Source organism: Hemitrygon akajei, chromosome 12, assembly GCF_048418815.1.
Source record: "Hemitrygon akajei chromosome 12, sHemAka1.3, whole genome shotgun sequence".
Lineage (NCBI taxonomy): Eukaryota > Metazoa > Chordata > Chondrichthyes > Myliobatiformes > Dasyatidae > Hemitrygon > Hemitrygon akajei.
Window position 1 is genome coordinate 61,038,900 of NC_133135.1, and position 21,360 is coordinate 61,060,259.

The 21,360-nt window shown below is 43.6% G+C and overlaps 1 protein-coding gene across 1 annotated transcript in view; it reads right to left on the reverse strand.

Annotated features, from left to right (window-relative positions):
* The window catches only part of pde4dip (phosphodiesterase 4D interacting protein), a 422,313-nt gene extending 413,144 nt beyond the window's left edge, over positions 1-9,169 (reverse strand). Inside the window, exon 1 of the mRNA XM_073063246.1 lies at positions 8,841-9,169. Coding sequence (XP_072919347.1) covers positions 8,841-8,965 — 125 coding nt within the window. The 5' untranslated portion in view covers positions 8,966-9,169. The remainder of the gene's footprint in view (positions 1-8,840) is intronic.
* Positions 9,170-21,360: the final 12,191 nt, after the last annotated feature.

A 21,360-nucleotide genomic window follows, 5' to 3' on the forward strand; every position in this document is an offset into this window, starting at 1 on the left:
AGATAAGCAGATCCAGCACCTTTAAGTGGATGAAGGTTCTTCACCATGGCTGAAAGCGAGGTGGTGGGGTTACTCCAAAAGCTAGATTGAGACATAGAGAGATGGAACTCCCTCTACCCAGCATCTTATTAGGAAATATGCAGTCACTGGAGAACAAAATTACAAAATTGATGACCCAAGGGAAAGATTGCTGTATTGAATGGAAATGAGTAACTGTATTCTCTGTTTTACTGAGGCATGGCTTACTCAGAGTACGGCAGATATGGCAGTCAGACCTGAAGGCTTCACAATACATAGGATGGCCCGAACTGCTGATTCAGAAGGATATCCAACAAATATGGCAGGATCTGGTTGCTTTCTCCTCTTATAAAGTGAAATCAAGTGACATAGATGACAGCAGGGCTTTGCTTCCAGATGAGCTCAATGCTCGCAAAGAGGAACCATCACGAACTCTCACACCCCCAATGACTCTGTGATTTCAGCCTCTGAGGCTGATGTGACACTTCAGCACTGGAGAGCGAACCCACAGAAAGCATCCGGCCCAGATGGGATTATTGGCCAGGACAAACACGAGAAAATCTGCAGATGCTGAAATCTTCTACCCTCTCCTATCAGATTCCCCTCCTCTAGCACTTTATCTCCTTCACCAATCAACTTCCCAGCTCTTTATTTTGCCAACCCCCCCACAGTTTCACCCACCACTTGCCACTTTGTACTTTTTCCTCTGCTCCCCCTACCTTCTTGCTCTGACTTCTCATCTTTATTTCCAGTATCGAAAACATCGACTGTTTATTCATTTCCGTAGATGCTGTCCAACCTGCTGAGTTCCTCCAATATTTTGTTTAAAGACCAGTGCTGATCAACTGGCTGGAGTGTTCACTGAGATCTTTAACCTCATGCTTTAGCAGTCTGAGGTAACTACCTGCTTCAATTATATTGATGCCCAAGAAGAATGTGGTAACCTGCCTCAATCACTATTGTCCAGTAGCACTTACATTCATTGTGACAAAGTGCTTTGAGAGGTTGGTGATGAAACATATCAACTCTTGCTCCAGAAGCGACTTGGATCCAGTCCAATTTATCTACCAACACAACTGATGCTATTTCATTGACTCCTCATTCAATCCTGGAACATCTGGATAACAAAGGTGCATACATCAGGATGCTCGTTATCAGCATTCAATACTATCATCCCATTAAAACTAATCAATAAATTTCAAGACTTTGGCCTTGATACCTCCCTGTGCAATTGGATCCTTGATTTCCTCACTTGCAGACCCCAGTCAGTTCAGATTGGCAACATCTCCTCCACAGTCACCATCAGCACAGGTGCATCACAAGGCTCTGTGCTTGGCCCTCTGCTCTACTCACTTCACACTTATGACTGTGTGACTCAGCATAGCTCTAACGCCATATTGAAGTTTGCTGACGACACCACTATTGGAGGTTGAATTAAATGTGGTGATGAATCAGCATATAGAAGGAAGATTGAAAACCTGGCTGAGTGGTCCCATAACAACAGCATCTTACTCAATGTCAGTAAGACCAAGGAGGTGATTATTGACTTCAGGCATAGGAAACTGGAGGTCCGTGAGCCATCAGGGGATCAGAGGTGGAGTGGGTTAGTAACTTTAAATTCCTCAGTGTTATCATTTCAGAGAACCATCCTGGGCCCAGCACATAAGTACAATTATGGAGAAAACATGGCAGTGCTTCTACTTCCTTAATAGTTTGCAAAGATTCAGCATGACATCTAAAACTGACTAAATTCAACAGATGGGTGGTGGAGAGTATATTGTCTGGTTGCATCACAGGACATTGGTGTATGGAAACACTAATGCCCTTGCATGGAAAAAGTAATGGATATAGCCCAGCCCATCACAGTTAAAGCCCTCCACACCACTGAGCACATCTACACTGAGCATTGTCAGAGAAAAGCAACATCCATCATCAGGGACCCCCATCATCCAGGTCATGATCTCTCTTCACTGCTGCCATCAAGGTGGTGGTGTAGGAGTGTCAGGATGCACCACAAGGTTCAGGAACAGTTATTAGCTCTCAACCATCAGGCTGTGGAACCAGAGGGGATTAACTTTACTCAACTTCACTTGCCGCATCACTGAACTGTTCCCATACCTTATAGACTCGCTTTCAGAGACTCTTCATTTCATGTTTGATATTTATTGCTCACTTCTTATCATTTCTTTTTTATCTTTTGTATTTCACATTTTTTTGTCTTGTGCACACTGGTTGTTCATCTGTTGCGTATAGTCTTTCATTGATTCTATTTCTGTTATTAGATTTATTGATCATGCCCACAAGGAAACGATTCTTAGGGTTGCATATGGTGATGTATATGTATTTTGATAATAAATTTACTTTGAACAAGATATAAATTGATCACAAGGTGTACAAGACTGAACTGTTAATGTGTATCAATAGCAGGGAGTATTCAAATAAGTAACTGATATTGTATTAAATCAAATACAATGGATTCCAGTTACTTGGATCACTGGTTAATTGAGGAGCCACATATTTAGGATAACTCTTAAAGAACAAAAAGTAATCAAGAAAATAGCCGAGGTTCCCTTCATTTATTTGGGAACAGGAGACTGTCGCTGAACAATTTCTAATTAGCGTCCGTCGCTTGCACTTATATGGCCATTAGGCACTACACCATGCTTAGAGTGAACAGTTCTTAAATAGCATCAACTGTGTGTGTGATTCTGTTCAAAAAGTAGTAATTTTTGTCACTGACAGTTAACAAGAAAGACAATTCAGAACAGTTTTGCTCACTCTGGTTTCAAGCTTTGAAGCTTAGAGATACCAGAAACAGCTGGAAGTGAAAAAAAAAACAATTGCACTCCTTCAACAAGTTAGAAACTATGAGGAATTTGATGGCAATAACAGTTATATTGAATGTTACAACGAAAATGGAGATTTGGAGGATGCAATCATCAAAAGCATTTTACGAAGACACTCCATTATCTGCACTAGGTGTCCGTGCTGATTTTGTTTATTTACCGTCAATCAAAAGAACTCAACAGCATACACTGGATGAATTCCTCCATCAATAATCATTAGGCACTAATACACAGTTTTACACACTGTAGTAGTATTGTTATTGTTCTAATCTGTTCTGTATTTCACTTAATATTTACTACTCAGTTCAACTGTAGTTTGTCTTTTTTTTTACACCTTTGTAATTATTTCCATGGAACTTTGGCTAATTGGGCCAGCTGCCTAATTGTGCCAAAATGCACTATTCTCAATGTGTCCCAATTAACCAGAATCCACTGTAAACTATTCCATTGCCCAACAAATGAGAAACTAGACTCAACAAATAAGTAAATGAAGAGAAGGCTTATACAAATGCCAAGAAAATTGGAAATGCTCCAGGTAGAATATGGTAGAGAAATTCAAAATAAAATTACAAGGAATACTAAAGGTAAAAATAAAGATATTTGGAAATACATTAAGAAATGGTAAAGTGGAACATGGGTCCTTTAGAACCAGAGCAAATTGCAGGCAAAGGATAGACCTTGAGTAGATAGTCAGAACCAGAATCAGGTTTAATATCACAAGCATATGTTGTGAAGTTTGTTGACTTTGCGGCAGCAGTACAAAATAATAGTGGAAAAACTGTGAATTACAGCAAGGTGTGTGTATGTATATATATTTATTTATTTTTATTAAGTAGTTAAATTTAATAGGTAGTGCAAAAACAGGAATAAAAAAGTAGTGAGGTAATGGTCATGGGTTCTATGTCCACTCAGAAATCAGGTGACAGAGGGGATGTAGCTGTTCCTGAATCGTTGAGTGTGTGCCTTCACACTTCTGTACCTCCTTGCTAATGGTAACAATGAGAGCAAGGCATGACCTGGATGATGGGTGTCCTTAGTGATAGATGCCACCTTTCTAAGGTATTGATCCTTGAAGATGTCCTAGATGCTATGGAGGCCAGAGCCCTTGATGGAGGTGACTCAGTTTACTCTGTTTTGATCCTATGCAGTAAACCCCCCCCACCGATGCAGCCAGTTAGAATGCTCTCCATAGTACATCTGTAGAAACTACTTGGAGACATACCAAATCTTCTCAAACACCTAATGAGAGACAGCCACTGTTGTGCCTTCTTTGTAGCTACAGTGATATGTTGAGTCCAGGTTAAATCTTCAGAGATATCAACACCCAGGAACTTGAAATTGCTCACTCTTTCCACTTCTGATCCCTCAATGAGGACTGGTGTGTGTACTTTTCTCTTACCCCTTTTAAAGTCCACAATCAGTTCTTCAGTCTTACTGACATTGAGTGCAAAATTATTGCTGCGACACCACACTACACTCTCTTATCACTATCATAATAAAAAGAAACTAAATATGAATTAACAACTGATACCCTTCATAGTGAAGGTAATCCCTTTCTCCAATATCTGAAATTGATCTTACTCAGTGATACAGATCAGTAGTCTGTGTGTGTGTTGTGTGTGAATCATCGGGGTGCTGTCATGACAAGCTTTTTGCACACCAATCTTTTTGGCAATTGCTCAACGTACAGTATGCCTTGGGCATCTGGAACCTGGCGGAGCCCATCCCTCTCCAGGTTTTTTTTTAACAAGGTCGAGACTCAACCCAGGCACAGATAGAGAGTATGCAAGGAAGCCGGCCGGATTCAAACTCGGGACCTCTCGCCCTGAAGTCCAGTGCTGATGCCACTATGCCACCAGCCGGCAGATCAGTACTGGGATATCAAATTCCTACCATGTAGTGTATAGCACTAATTTATATCAAACAAATCATAACTGCATTCCCCAACTTTCAGATGACACCACATCAAGAAAACGTTTAATAGCTAGTGAATGAAAGTTGCAAGAGAGGCAGACAGACAGGATGAAACAGCAGACGGAATTCAATGTTGTGAAACCATGAGGTCATCCATGGTTTGATCTGAGAAAGATAAAAATCTGACAAGAATAATTTAGAATGTTTCCTTCACGGAAAAAAAATTAACTGCAGATTTGGGCATCTATGTACATAAATCACTGGAAGCTATAGTACAGATAGAAAAATTAATCCAAAGCTAATGTAAGCTTTCATCTTTCAGGGATCTATATTTCAATATTTTTATATTTCAGCCAGCAGCTCATTCCACACACTCACAACCCTCTACTTAAAAAACTTACTCCTGACATCTCCTCTGTACCTACTTCCAAGCACCTTAAAACTGTGCCCTCTCATGATAGCCACTTCAATCAGCCCTGCGAAAAAGCCTCTATATCTGAGAGATGTATAAGATCAGGTCACCTCTCATCCTCCATTGCTCCAAGGAGAAAAGGCCGAGTTCACTCAACCTATTCTCGTAAGGCATACTCCCCAATCCAGGCAACATCCTTGTAACTCTCCTCTGCACCCTTTCTATGGTTTCCATATCCTTCCTATAGTGAGGTGACCAGAAATAAGCATAGTACTCCAAGTGGGTTCTGACCAGGATCCTACATTGCTGTAACATTACCTCTTGCCTCCTAATCTCAATCCCACAGTAGATGAAGGCCAATGTACAGAGGGATCTTGGAGGAAAACTCCACAGCTCCCTGAAAGTGGCCAGAAAAGTACAGAGGGTGATAAATAAAGAAAAAATAAAAACACAAAATGCTGGCAGAACTCAGCAGGCCAGTCAGCATCAATGGGGGGAGGTAGTGACGATGTTTCAGGCCGAAACCCTATGGTATGCTTACCTCCATTGGTCAGGACAGTGAATATACAATTTAGGAAGTTATGTTGCAGCTATAGCAACACATGTACTTCTGATTGCGCCATTATAGGAAGGATTGTGGGTTTGTTAAAGGTCAGAAATATTTTCACAGAGTAAAAGAGCCAAGTATTAGAGGAGATACATTTACAGTGAGGGGGGAAAGTTTAAAGAAGATGTGCTGGGCAAGTTTTTTTTTCCCATACAAAGTGTGGTAGGTAGCTAGAATGGACTACCAGGGGTAATGGAAACAAATAAGAGTGTGGTGCTTAAGAAGGTGTTAAACAGACATGAGTATAGAGTAAATGGGGGTAAATGGATCAACTACAGGCAGAAAAAGCCAGTTTAATTTGGCATCATGCTCAGCAGAGACATTGGGCCTGGGCTGTAATGTTCTATGTTTAAAGGAATTAGAGGAGACAGGCTAAAAAAAAACTGGTTTAGAGGGAAGAATGAGGGAGTAGGAGTAACTGGCAAATTATCATTATGGTTACATATGAATAACAAAGAACCTTAGGGTTGTGTTGTGTAAGTGATTCTATTGACTATCAGTCATTTGGAGGGAGAACTAGAATGAGTTATGGCCAAATATTCTTGTGATAAAATAATTAATTAGGAGGATAAAGTTGCAAAAAGGTGAAACAGTCAAAGAACTCACATTTTAAGTATCTGAGCATTTTTGGTAAAATGACAAGGAATGTATAACCTTTGAAAAGACAGATTTAAACTGCAAAAATAATTATGTGCTATAAATATCCACGGCATAATGCTTGTAGAATGCAAGCTCTTTTATATTGAGAATACTTTTGGATTTTATTGTCCATTTTCTGCCCTGCTTTCAAATTATTTGAAACCTGATTGGGATACGAGGCTCAAATAGCATTAATAGCTCAGCATTGAAAGAATAAGGTGAATAGAATTCTGTTCATTTAGAAAAGAAACACCAGCTTGAACTAGTTGTGCTGAATATATTTGTATCATAAATTCTATGTCATTTTATTTGCTGTAATAGAAATGAAAACTGATAGGTGTCTATAATAGACACACACTCTAAATTGCCTTATTTCAGATGGATTCACAGTTTGAAAATCCACACCAACGTACTTCCTTGGCTGAAACTTTCAACCCAGAAAATTTCAAAATCTCTTGTGTGAGTGAACTCAAAAAGTTATCTTTTTAAAACTTTAATGCCAAGGTACAGATAGATTGCTTCCAATGACAGACAGACAGACATACTTTATTGATCCCGAGGGAAATTGGTTTTCGTTACAGCAGCACCAACCAAGAATAGTGAAGAAATATAGCAATATAAAACCATAAATGATTAAATATTAAGTTAATCATGCCAAGTGGAAGTAAGTCCAGGACCAGCCTATTGGCAAGCCTATATGAGGACAAACTTTTTTGAAGTTCTAATGTAAAGTATTACTTCAAAGTCTTGTTGAATCAGTAAGCCATTTGGGGATTGAATCACTTAATTAACAGAATGGCTTCAGTTATGGAGAAAACTAAACAAAGAAGGCATAAAATAGTTCTAATTATATACAAGTGAGATCAGCTGGCATTGGTTCCTTTGGTAACACAAGAAAACCTGTCATATGCATTGCATCTATTTTTCTGCAATTTTTTAGGTATATTAAGAATCTCCACTATGTTTTTGCAGATAACACAGAAACACTTAGTATCAGTTATATAGCAAGAGTCAATCGCAAATGTAATTAATTAAAGAATTTAGCCAAATGGCCCATCTTCTGGATGGCATATTCCGGCTGCAATGACACCAAATCACTTCTGCAAGTACTGTAACAAGTTTATTTTTCTCCCAGGATACCTAAGATATTCAAGTAAAGATAAAATATATGGGAGAGTGAGCATCATCCATGGAAAAATGTAGGCACAATACAAAATCAAAATAAATGCAGCAATGCTCTAAACTAAACTCACAAGCTCAATCAAATCAAATCCCACCATAGTAAACATGCTTGTCTTTGGTCTAACTTATCAAGTATCAACTTCAGTCAAAGGGCAAGAAGAACATCTGCTATATTACCACCATTTTGCATTTCTGTTAAAATCAAGGCCCATTATGTAGTCTCATCTTCCAGACTGCTATTCCCATGATATTAACATTGTATGACCCTTTTCCTACATTATCCTGCCTTTCCTTATTTAGTCATGTATTATATCTCCTGAATTGCACTCACCTTTATTTTCAGTATTTGTAGCATGTTACATGGAAATTCAACATAGAAATTGGAATTTTACTCGTATTTCCAAATAAGTTCTATGCACACATTCAAGCACGATGTGTGCTTATAGTCTTAGCTTATTTATCTTTCTAACAAAACGAAATATTAAACAAAATATAAAACTTGTTCTACTTTGTGTATGGTCCTTGGGGAAGAACTGAAGTAAAAAATATCTCTGCAGGAAATGCTCCTCCAGATTTTAATCCTGATATAAACATCACTCAAGCCCTTCAACAGAGGTGACTCTCCTTTAAAAGGCCTGATTATTACCACGATTTCGGCAATTGTACTAAATATGCAAAACATTACTTAGAGATGATCTGCCAACTGTTTCTACATGTTCAACTTCGAATTGACCTGAAATAACATTTCATTATAAAGCAATTATTATTCCTTCTAGCGCCTCGATGAAATTCTAATGAGTGAAAGCATATGGAGCCTTAAATGGCCTGGTTTGACATGTGTAATGAGCAGTCCGGCAGGGTTACCTAACGAGTTGCACCACGTATTTACTTTATTGCTTTAAAAAACTGTCCGGAGGCTTTAAGACGCAGGATAATCAAAAACAAGACTATCTGGAGACAAACTACCGCATGTAACCTCCCAGAGAGAAAGATAAAAGGGGGAAAAAAATCTACCACAGGAATGAACAGCCAGAGACTGCAGCAAAGCGCCTGGACTGCTGCCGAAATCGCAATCTGGAATCGCGAACCACAAGGAACGTGGTCATCATTCCAATGACTATCAATCATCGGGAAATGGATGGAGGCAACGTCCAAAGCCGTACAATTCATGCCAAGCAATCCGACTTCTCCCTCACTGTATTTTTTTTAAAAACGTACTTACCTTCCAGCGCTGCGTATCCAAGTTTCATCGTTTTTCCAACCCCAATCCATTCCCCGGATTGCCTGCGTGGAATATTTTCTTGTGGTATCCGGAGAATGGAGGTGTGTTAATCCATCTGGTACCATTGGTGGAGGCTGCAATGAGGAAAGTACATGACTGGAGATGGTGGCGGGGGCTCCGGACACGGTGCGTGTGCGGCTGTCAGAGCGGCTGCTGAGAAAGACGCGCACACGCACACGCCCGGAGCTCAGCTCGCCTCGCCTCGCCTCGCCTCGCTCTGCCCGCTCCCGTGCGCCAGCCTCAGCCAGCTGACTGCAGTTACTTCATCGCCTCGCAACGTTGCTGCCAGGTAGGCAACGAAATATCCCCACTGTCTAACTGAACATCCTCCACCAAAACTCTGGCATATCTGGCCACTAGTCACCGCCTCGCCACAATAACGATCGAAATGTATACTGGAATTAAACTGATTTCTTTACGAAGTGTCCTAAAATGTGCTGCAGCAACAAAACACCTTTAATCGCTGCAGCGACGAACTTGACTTTTTATTTGACCTTTGAACTTTGAAATGGAGCTTATTTTGAAGATGTTTTGCTGTCTTGTTCCCGCTTCTCGCTGAACTAAACGCTTCCTTTAAAAACGCGCATACGCCATCGGAGTTGTGGACAACCGAAGAAATAAAAATATGGAGCAGGCCAATCTGCCCCTCGAGCCAGCGGCCTTTCAATAAAGTCCTGGATAATCCAATTTTCCGTATGCCCTGACTCAAATGTCTGCAGACCTCTGGTTCAGTATTTTCAATGACGACTCCTCACCCCTACTATCTTTCTCACTGCCCTCCTCAGATAGGGAACTACAAAACCAAGATCTCCTGAATGAAAATGGACCTAATTTCTGACTTCAAGGGCAAATTTGCAGACAATACAAAGGTAGATGGAGGGGCAGTTGGTGTTGAAGAAGCATTGAGTCTGCAGAAAGACTTGGACAGATTTACAGGGGTGTCAAACTCATTTTAGGTCACGGGCCGGATTGAGCAAAATGCAGCTTCATGCGGGCCGGATCAGTCGGACGCGTGCGAATGCAGCTTTCGTTGCCTCCGTTTTTTCAGCCTGCTCTCATGTGTCTCAGTCTCTGCTATAACTACAAAGTGTTTCACTTTACAAATTCCGTTTCTTATGAAGAAGACTGCCGAATAAACACTAAAAACCCTGAAAACCTGGTACCTGAATAAACTCAGCATTAGCCATATCATACGCCATAGGCGCTTCGATTACTGGGGCCAGCTTTAATAGTAATTAGATATTATCTCACGGGCCAAAGATAATTCCACCGCGGGTCGGATTTGGCCCGCGGGCCTTGAGTTTGGCATATATGGATTAGGAGAACTGGAGAAGTGGCAGGTGGAATACTGTGTAGAGAGGTATTTGGCCATGCATTTTGGTGGAAGGAATAAACTTACTTACCGAAGCCCATCATCCCTACTAGGGCATAGGTTGCCAACAACAGCTCGCCAGAATCCTCTGTCCTTGGCCAGTTTTTCAAGTTGTTTCTAGGTTTAGCCCATCTTTTATGTGTATCCTTCCTCTCACAGGATTGAAGTTCTTGGAGCTTCTGTTGGCATTTCTATAGCTCTGGGATTTTAGCCCCATGTCCATCCTCTTCCAATCACAGCCAGGATTGTGACCATCCATGACAGAGTTAGAAGGAATGAAGGCATGGACTATTTTCTAAGCAGAAAACAAATTCAGAAATCAGAGGTGCAAAGGGAATTGGCAGGTCTAGTGTAGGATTCTCTGAAGGTTAGCCTGTGAAAGGATTAATGTACGAGGAGTGTTAGATGGCAGTGGGCCTGTACTCGCAGGAGTATAGAAGACTGAGGGGATCTTATTGAAGCCTATCAAATATTGAAAGACCTAGATAGAGTGGACATGAGGAGGATATTTCCAATAGTGGTGGACAGAGGGCACAGCCTCAGAATACAAGGATATCCCTTTAGAAAAGGGGTTCCCAACCTTTTTTATGCCATGGAGCCTTTCATTAACCAAATGTTCTGTGGACCCCAGGTTGGAAACCCCTGCTTTAGGAATTTCTTTAGCCTGAAGGTGGTGAATCTGTAGAATTCATGCCACAGACCAGACAGCTGTGGAGGTCAAGTAACTGGGTATATTTTAAGTAGGGGTTGATTTATTCTTGATTAGTAAGGATGTCAAAGTTGCCGGGAGGATGCAGAAGTTTATGTGGGTTTATCATGTCACCTAAAATTTTGACAAAATTCCATTTATGCACAGTGGAGAGTACTCTGACAGGTTGCATCATGGTGTGGTATGGAAACACCAAAGCCCAAGAATGCAAAAACCCACAAAAATTGGTGGATACAGATCAGTGCATCACAAGCAAAGCCCTCTCTACTATTGAGCAACAAGGAACTACAAGGAACATTGCCAGAAGCAGACAACACCCATCATGAAGGATCCCCGCCATATAGGCCATGCTCTGTTCTTGCTGCGGCCATCACAAAGGAGGTCTAGGAAACTCGAGTCTCATACCACTAAGTTCAGAAACAGATATTACCCTATCCCTATCAGGTTCCTAAACTTGTATGGAGAACTTCACTCACCACAACTCTGAACTGATAACTCAACCTACAGACTCACTTCAAGGACTTGGTGACTTGTATTCTTGGCATTATATTTTTAAATTTGCACAGTTTGTCTTTGTTCCATGTTAAGAACATAGAACATTGAAATCTATAGCACATTATGGGCCTTTTGGCCCACAATGTTGTGCCGACCATGTAACCTATTCTAGAAACTGCCTAGAATTGCTCTAGCGCATAGCCCTCTATTTTTCTAAGCTCCATGTACCTATCTAAGAGTCTCTTAAAGGATCCTATTATATCAACCACCACCACCGGCAGTGCATTCCACGTACCTACCACTCTGTATGAAAAACTTACCCTTGGCATCCCCTCAGTACCTATTTCCAAGCACCTTAAAATGATGCCCCCTCGTGTTAGCCATTTCAGCCCTTGAAAAAAGCCTCTGGCTATCCACACGATCAATAGTTACCAGGGCTGTTGAGGTTGTGGTTACAGTCAGTTCAGGGGAAGCATCTTGGTTTTATAGTTGCTCTTCAATATCAATTTTAAAATGCTCATTAACATTTGTGGAATGTCCCTCCCTACCCCAGTTTAAGAGGGCCTATGCTGGAGAACAAATAAAGGTACATCTGGCTTCCTAGGATCATCAGATATGGACGCACAGCTGTACTTCGTTGAGTATTAGTCTGTTCCACTCATGGTTGAGGAGATGTCACATTAATATATTATGTATAATTTCCTTGAATGAAAATGTAACTACGTGTTATTAAATTTAGTAAGGTAGTTCAAATTTGACACCATTTTGTTTTAGTTGTGGGTCTTTAATGGTTCTGCTAAAATTAATCCAAATATTTTTAATAGTCCCTTTTACCACTGCAGATTTGTGTTTAGTCCCACACTTACAGATCTTCCTCCCTGACCTTATATACATAGAGCTCTTTTTAAGTTGATTGGTTAGTGAACTGTTTACAGATCACCATGTCTGTTGTTCTCAACCAGATCATAGGAGTTTCCAAGGAAGATTTTATTGATTCACTTTCTAAATTTAGTCTTGACAAAGATTATTCATGATTCTGAACAAAGAAGTTTGATTTTGAATTCTCTACATAGAGTAGGCACAAAAAGTAGGCCCATCAAAAATCAACCAATTACACTAATACTGCACTAATCAATTTATTTTCCCTACATACTCTCTGCTCTCACTACCAAGGCCCCCCCCCCACCCCCGCCACTTGCTAGCCTCCACTCCTGACATTCTACCACTCCATTTCAAAATAAGGGCAATTTATAATTGCCAAATAACCTACCAACCCTCTGTCATTTTTTCTATTGTGGTTAACCACTTATTCAGACTTATAGTCACTAAGTGAACCTTTATCTATATTTCCTTCATATTTTCAAATATCAGGAAGTGCACCAAATGTTAATGTGTTCTATTTCACTCACACCTTGTTCAGAAAGTCTTTGAGTGCAACTTGCTCTTTATTTCCATTTCCAATAAAACCTGACTTGCTGCTAAAATACCCTTGTTGAACATAAAATCTCAAAGTAGACAACAGTTCATAAACAGTCACTTATTTGAACTATTTTGGCTTACAAACAGTGAGGGTTAATACATTTATAAAGCTAATGGTTCTTAACTTCCAATAAAATCTATTGCAGAGTGTATCGTCTTCTCCTGAGACATAAGAAACTCCAAAAGTGTGGTTTATCCTAAGGTCATTTGGAGTGTCTATGTTGCAACCCAGGGAACAGTTAGTCACCCAGCACAATTCTTAAATGATGTAACAATTATTATTCAGAATCAGTGTTAGATTCTACACTTGGATCCCCAAGTTTGTTTTAAAACCTTCACACTAGCCATGGTGACTGGCCCATCACAAGTCATGATCATTGTACTGTTTGACATTCAGCTTACTTCTGCACAGACTTTTTACATGCTGCACCTGGCTATTGTAACTAATATCTTAATAATCTAATTTCTGAAATAAGGTACCATAGTTAATGTGGACAGGTGAGGAGCTGTTGATATGTTAAACACCCTGCAAATGAATCACTTTCATCTTGGTTAGATTTTTGATTCCTTGTGGTTTTACCTCTTCTTATGTCAATATTCTGCTCTATTTATGAAAATACAAAATGTTACATTGGAGACAAAGTTTCAAATAATCTGCTTGCTGGGATGATGATTAATGATAAACCCAAGCAGCACATTCAACTAAAGATTCAAACGTGCAGTAAGAAATGTGGAAGCTTTGATGAATGCAAGTAACATTAAGCACATTCTGTTGTGTTCCTGATATGTACCGTGTGTTTCTGAGAACAAACGATGTTCTGGAAGAACATAACTAGAACTTTTATTTAACAGCAAGCAGCAACCACGTCTTAACCATACGAGCTTCTTGATCATTCTGTCATTTCTGCACATGCTCACAACTCAGTCCAATCACATTCTGACACGTGACACATGATATCACCACATCTTCCTTTCCTTAAAAAGAAAACAATTAGCAACATTAATCAAAACAAATGTATAATTTAACATGTCTCTATCAGTCTCTTTGCGGTTTATGAACACGAGTCGACCTAAGTGGTTCACACAGTTCTTGTGTTTCGTTGTTATTTTCATGTTTTGTCTGGTCTGCATCAGTTAATGGAAACTCTGAAGTTGGTTCTTTCTTGAGGTCTTTGAAAAGAAATTGCAATTCATTCATTAACTGCATAATCTCTTTTTTATGCTGAGACTTCATCATTTCAATAAAACTTCTCAACTCCTTCACGTGCTTTCACTTCTTCATTGGATCCTGATTCTTGTCACTCTTTGGCTTCAGATCAGTATTGTACTGTACCGGCAAGTTTGGTTTTGGTGGCAATGCTTTGTCAAATGTCAGTAACAAAGGGATGGGTCTGGGAGCTTTCTTTATGACTTCTTTTACTTTTTCCGCGTTGGAATCAAATTCTGTTCTCTCTTGTTCTTTCATTGTCACTGTATTCTGACTCTGTGTCACTGTCCAGGACTAAGACACTTTTCACCAAGTTCAGTCTCTCACAGGCAGATAAACTAAGTATTGACGGTATATTTTTTGGCATGACCACAAATGAAAGCGTGTTGTGGCGGCCCACACACGCAGGACTCAAACCGCCATCGGGAGCTGCGGGCAGACACGCAGTAGCGCGTTTGGAACTACCCACTCGAGGCAGACCTTCCAGGGACAGTCTGATGTCACATCCACCCCGCGGGTCGCAGGGGCCCATAGGAGGGGAGATTTAAGCGCGCGATTTTGAATCAGTAAAGGCATTCTGAGTTTAGCTCTCTCTGCCTCCGTGTGTTTCTTTTGTAGCGCGTTGCACGCGACTACATTGGTGACTCCAACGTTCCAGACGGCATCTGGAGCCGGCGACTCAGCAACCAGTCATGAGTTCGAGCAACTCGCACAGCGCGGTCGCTCTGAAGCTCCCTACTTTCTGGGCCACCCAGCCCCACGTTTGGTTCGAGCAGGCTGAGGCCCAGTTCAATATCAGAGACATTACAGCCGTCGCCACGCTACTACATGGTCAGCACGCTCGACCAGGACATGGCAGGCTGGATCATCGACTTCCTACGCCAGCCACCAATGGAGGACAGGTACACTAAGCTTAAGGCGCTCCTGATTTGTACCTTCGGACTCTCCCACCGTGAATGGGCCGTGCGGCTCCTACACATGGACAGCCTGGGTGACCGCACGCCATCTGAGCTCATGAATGATATGCTGGCGCTCATGGATGGCCATAAGCTGTGCCTTTCATTTGAACAGTTTTTCCTCGAGCAAATGCCAGAGGACATTTGCCTCCACCTCGCGAGTGAGGTTGGTGTTTCTATCACCAAAATGAGGCTCAGGCGCGCGCCACTGCCGTCCGGGAAATGCCAGGGCCAGCTGTCTCTAATGGCTATGACGGCTGGCCACCGAGACAGCCTCCTGTACCTCTGGGACCGACCCTCCGGGCGGCGCTTCCTGGTAGACACTGGGGCCAAAGCCAGCATACTACCCCCCTCAAATATGGACACTTGTAATGCGGTCCCAGGCCCCGAACTCGCCGCTGCAAATGGCAAAAGTATTCGGACGTATGGCCTGCGAACTATCTCACTGCATTTCGGGTCCAGCCATTTCACTTGGACTTTCACGTTGGCAGCGGTGTCACAGCCACTACTAGGGGCAGATTTCCTATGAGCCAACTGCCTCCTGGTTGACCTAAAAGGCCGGCGTTTGGTCCACGCCGAGATGTTCCAGACTTTCCAGCTCAGAGAAGCCAAGCTACCGGCCCTCCGCCTGGATTCCATGACCCTCTCAGTTAACGAATTCGCCAGGGTGTTGGCGGAATTCCCCTCCATAGTCACCCCGCAGTTCTCCATGGCTGACCCCAAGCACGGCGTGCAGCACCACATCCCCACACAAGGACCGCCGCTGCACGCCCGAGCTCGCAGGCTCCCACCCGCCAAGGAGGAGTTCCGTAAGATGGAAGAGATGGGAATCGTACGCTGCTCAGACAGCCCGTGGGCATCCCTGCTGCACATGGTGCCCAAGTCCGCAGGAGGATGGAGGCCCTGCGGAGACCACAGAAGGCTCAATGATGCCACACCACTGACAGATACCCGGTACCCCACATCCAGGACTTCACGGCGAACCTGCACGGAGCGACCATCTTCTCCAAAATCGACCTGGTCAGGGGATACCATCAGATCCCAGTGCACCCCGACGATGTGCCCAAGACAGCCCTCATCACCCTGTTTGGCTTCTTCGAATTCCTGAGGATGCCTTTCGGTCTCAAGAATCCAGCCCAAACTTTCCAAAGGCTCATGGACTTGGTGGGATGCGGCCTGGATTTCATTTTCATTTACTTGGACGATATCCTGGTGGCCAGCAGTTCAAGAGCACATGGCACATTTGCACCAGTTCTGCCAATGCCTGAGTGACCACGGACTGGCAATCAATCCGGTGAAGTGCCAGTTTGGGCTGCTGGAGATCGACTTCTTGGGTCACAGAGTCAACCAACATGGCTCAGATCGCCTACCGGACAAGGTCCAGGCCATCCGCCAGTTCCCAAAGCCCAGCACGGTCAAGGGCCTGCAGGAGTTCGTAGGGATGGTCAGCTTTTATCATCGGTTTGTGCCGGCGGCGGCACGCATCATGAGACCCTTGTTCAGCCTGATGGCCGGCAAGGCCAAAGAAGTGGCATGGGACGCGGAGTCCACGGAAGCGTACGAGCAGGCCAAGGAGGCGGTGGCACCCAAGACAGCCCTCCTAGTGCACCCGAGAGTCGATGTACCCACAGCACTCACAGTTGAAGCTTCCGACACGGCAGTCGGCGGAGTCCTGGAGCAGCTCGTCGAGGACCAGTGGCGACCACTCGCTTTCTTCAGCCGGCACCTACGGCCACCGGAGATGAAGTACAGTGCTTTCGACAGAGAGTTGCTAGCACTCTACCTGGCTGTCCGGCCTTTCCGGTACTTCCTCGAGGGAAGGGAGTTCACCGTGTATACAGACCACAAACCCCTCACCTTCGCACTGGCCAAGGTATCGGACCCATGGTCGGCTCGGCAGCAGAGGCACCCGTCCTTTATTTCAGAATTCACCACGGACATCTGCAACATCGCAGGGAAGAACAACATCATCGCCGACACACACTCTCGCCCCTGCCTCCACTCAGTAGGCATATCGTCTACAGGAATAGACTATGCAGCACTGGCGGAAGCACAACGGTCGGACACCGAGATCCCGACTTACCGCACCGCCGTTTCGGGGCTCCAGTTGGAGGACATCTCCATCGGCCCGGCAGCGGATCGACACCTGTGCGATGTGTCTACCAGCAAACCCCGACCCGTGGTACCAGCGGCATGGAGGCGCCGGGTGTTCGACACGCTGCACGACCTGGCCCACCCGTCCATCCGGGCGTCCATCAAGCTGGTAGTGGACAGATTCGTCTGGCACGGTTTGCGCAAACAGGTCGGACACTGGGCCAGGACCTGCGTACACTGCAAGACTGCCAAAGCCCAGCGGCACATGAAGGCTCCCCTCCAGCAGTTCCAGCCGACACACAGGAGGTTACAACACATCCACGTGGACATCGTCGGCCCCCTGCCAGTCTCCTGGGGCACCAAGTATATCTTTACCATGGTAGACAGGTTCACCAGATGGCCGGAAGCCGTACCGCTCGCAGACTCGTCCACTGAGTCCTGCACCAGGACGCTCATTGCAAACTGGATCGCCAGGTTTGGCCTCACAACGGACATCACCTCTGACAGAGGGGCACAGTTCATGTCTGGTTTGTGGACAGCTCTGGCACAGCTCCTGGACACCCAGCTGCATCACACCACAGCGTACCATCCCCAGTCCAACGGTTTGGTAGGGTGATTCCTCCGGCATCTCAAGTCGGCCCTAATAGCACACCTCAGGGTTCCCCAACTGGACAGATGAGCTTCCCTGGGTCCTACTGGACATCCGCACAGCCCCCAAGGAGGACCTGGACACCTCCTCGGCAGAATTGGTCTACAGCGCCCCCCTGACGGTCCCAGGCGAGTTCGTACTAGAGACCGAGACCCGAGGTTCAGAAGAAACTCCAGTAGCGGTGCTAACGAGGCTGCGGGACAAGGTAGGAACCCTGGCACCGGTCCCAACCTCCAGGCATGGTCCCATGCCATCCTTCACCCCTAAGGACCTCCGAGACTGTGAGTATGTTTTTATTTGCAGGGGCATGCGCAGGTCACCTCTACAGCGGCCGTATGAGAGACCCTTCAAGGTGATCCGGCACAACGGATCCACGTGTGTCGTGGAGGTGGGTGGCCGGGAAGAGACTTTTACAGTGGACTGCTTCAAATCAGTGCACTTGGACATTGAGCAACCAGTGAGGGTACCTGGGCCGTTCATTTTCAAGTACTGCATTTACATGTTTTATTTCCTTTCCACTTCCGCAACAGCGTGAAAAATGATTACTCTGATCCCAGTGATTGCACATTTTTCCATACGTTGGACACTTTTTAGCTTGGTGCTCCCGCCCACAGCGATCACAAAGATTAGATTTTTTCTTTCAGATTACCTCTTGCTCTCTGTTGGTTTCGTTGCTGTTTTATTATTTTTTCTGACATGTTCGTGCTTTTCCACAGCGTCTACGCAGCTCTCAATAAAAAGCTCTTTAGCCTGCGACTTTACAGACTCTGAAGCTTTGCAGAGAATGAAAGCTTTTTCCAAATTTATATCTGGTTCTCTTAAGAGTCTTTCTCTCAGAGCATTATCCAGAATGCCGCAAACAATTCTGTCTTTAATGAGAGAGTCTGTCAACTCTGCAAACTCACATGTTTTACTGTGATTTCTCAATTCCGTAACAAATTGATCAATTGTTTGACCAGTTTTCTGCTTGCATGTAAAGAATTTGTACCATTCATATGTCACATTGCGCTTCAATATACGAAATGCATCAAACTTGTCGATTATTGCTCTTAAATTCAAATTATCTCCATTCTCAAAAGTAAAATAGTTATATACCTCAATTGCATCATCCCCAATCATGTGGAGTAGAATCGCAGCTTTCGTTTTCTCCGTTTTATTAACTGCTCCGATCGCCATTAAATAAATTTCAAAACACTGTTTAAGTCTTTTCCAGTCAGCTGAAGCGTCGATGGGGGTTGCAAAACTTCCATTCTTTAAGCTGTTAGCAAACAACAAAAAAGTTTGCGCTCTTTTTTCTCGATTATCTTCGCTTCTCCTGTGTTAGCGAAATGAGTTATTCTACCAGACTGACTTCTGACACCATGTTGTGTTCTTGATATGTACCAGGGTTTACTAAGAACAAACCATATTCTGGAAGAACATAACTAGAACTTTTATTTAACAGCAAACAGCAACCATCTCTTAACCATACAAGCTTCTTGATCATTCTGTCATTTCTGCACATGCTCACAACTGCGTCCAATCACGTTCTGACACATGACACATTATATCACCACATACACTACATACTACATAACATTACAACATTGAAGATAGTCACTTGACTTATCTTCTTCAAATCTATCCTCATCCAAATCTGTTAACGTGATCCTTTGTTCCCTTCATCTTCATATGCTTTTCTGGCAGCAGTGCATTTAGTTCAGTCTTTCTCCTTGGCAGCAAGTTTCACAGCCTCACAAAACAAAACATGAATTCCATACCAGATCTCTATGCTACTATCTTACATTGATGGCTCAAATGATGCTTTTCTTTCTGTTTCCATTCTATCAAAAGCTTTCAGACTTTTAAAGAACTCTGTAAGGTACCCTTCAGCTTTCCTTTCTCAAAAGTAAAGAAATCTAGTCTGTTCATCGCTTCCTGATTTATACCTTCATATATCTGATGTCACCTTTGAAATCTTAGAACATGGAACAATACAGCACAGTACAGGCCCTTTGGCCCACAATGCTGTGCTGACCCTTAAACCCTGCCTCCTATATAACCCCCCACCCTAAATTCCTCCTTATGCCTATCTAGTAGTCTCTTAAATTTCACTAGTGTATCTGCCTCCACCATTGACTCAGGCAGTGCATTCCATGCACCAACCACTCTCTGAGTAAGAAATCTTCCTCTAATATCCTCCTTGAACCTTCCACCCCTTACATTAAAGTCATGTCCTCTTGTATTGAGCAGTGGTGCCCTGGGGAAGAGGCACTGGCTGTCCACTCTCTATTCCTTTTAATATCTTGTATTCCTCTATCATGTCTCCTCTAATCCTCCTTCTCTCCAGAGAGTAAAGCCCTAGCTCCCTTAATCTCTGATCATAATGCATACTCTCTAAACCAGGCAGCATCCTGGTAAATCTCCTCTGTACCCTTTCCAATGCTTCCACATCCTTCCCATAGTGGGGCGACCAGAATTGGACACAGTACTCCAAGTGTGGCCTAACCAGAGTTTTATAGAGCTGCATCATTACCCCGCGACTCTTAAACTCTATCCCTCGACTTATGAAAGCTAACATTCCACAAACTTTCTTAACTACCCTATCTACCTGTGAGGCAACTTTCAGGGATCTGTGAACATGTACCCCCAGATCCCTCTGCTCCACACTTCCAAGTATCCTGCCATGTACTTTGTACTCTGACTTGGAGTTTGTCCTTCCAATGTGTACCACCTCACACTTCTCTGGGTTGAAGTCCATCTGCCACTTCTCAGCCCACTTCTGCATCCTATCAATGTCTCTCTGCAATCTTCGATAATCCTCAACACTACCCACAACACCACCAACCTTTGTGTCGTCTGCAAACTTGCCATCCCACCCTTCTACCCCCACATCCAGGTTGTTAATAAAAATCACAAAAAGTAGAGGTCCCAGAACAGATCCTTGTGGGACATCACTAGTCACAACCCTCCAATCCAAATGTATTCCCTCCACCACGACCCTCTGCTTTCTGCAGGCAAGCCAATTCTGAATCCACCTGGCCAAACTTCCCTGAATCCCATGCCTTCTGACTTTCTGACTTTCTGAATAAGCCCACCGTGTGGTACCTTGTCAAGTGCCTTACTAAAATCCATGTAGATCACATCCACTGCACTGCCTTCATCTATATACCTGGTCACCTCCTCAAAGAATTCTATCAGGCTTGTTAGACATCATCTGCCCTTCACAAAGCCATGCTGACTGTCCCTGATCAGACCTTGATTCTCTAAATGCCCATAGATTCTATCTCTAAGAATCTTTTCCAACAGCTTTCCCACCACAGACATAAGGCTCACTGGTCTATAATTACCCGGACTATCCCTACTACCTTTTTTGAACAAGGGGACAACATTCGCCTCCCTCCAATCCTCCGGTACCATTCCTGTGGACGAGGACATAAAGATTCTAGCCAGAGACTCAGCGATCTCTTCCCTCGCCTCGTGGAGCAGCCTAGGGAATATTCCATCAGGCCCCGGGGAC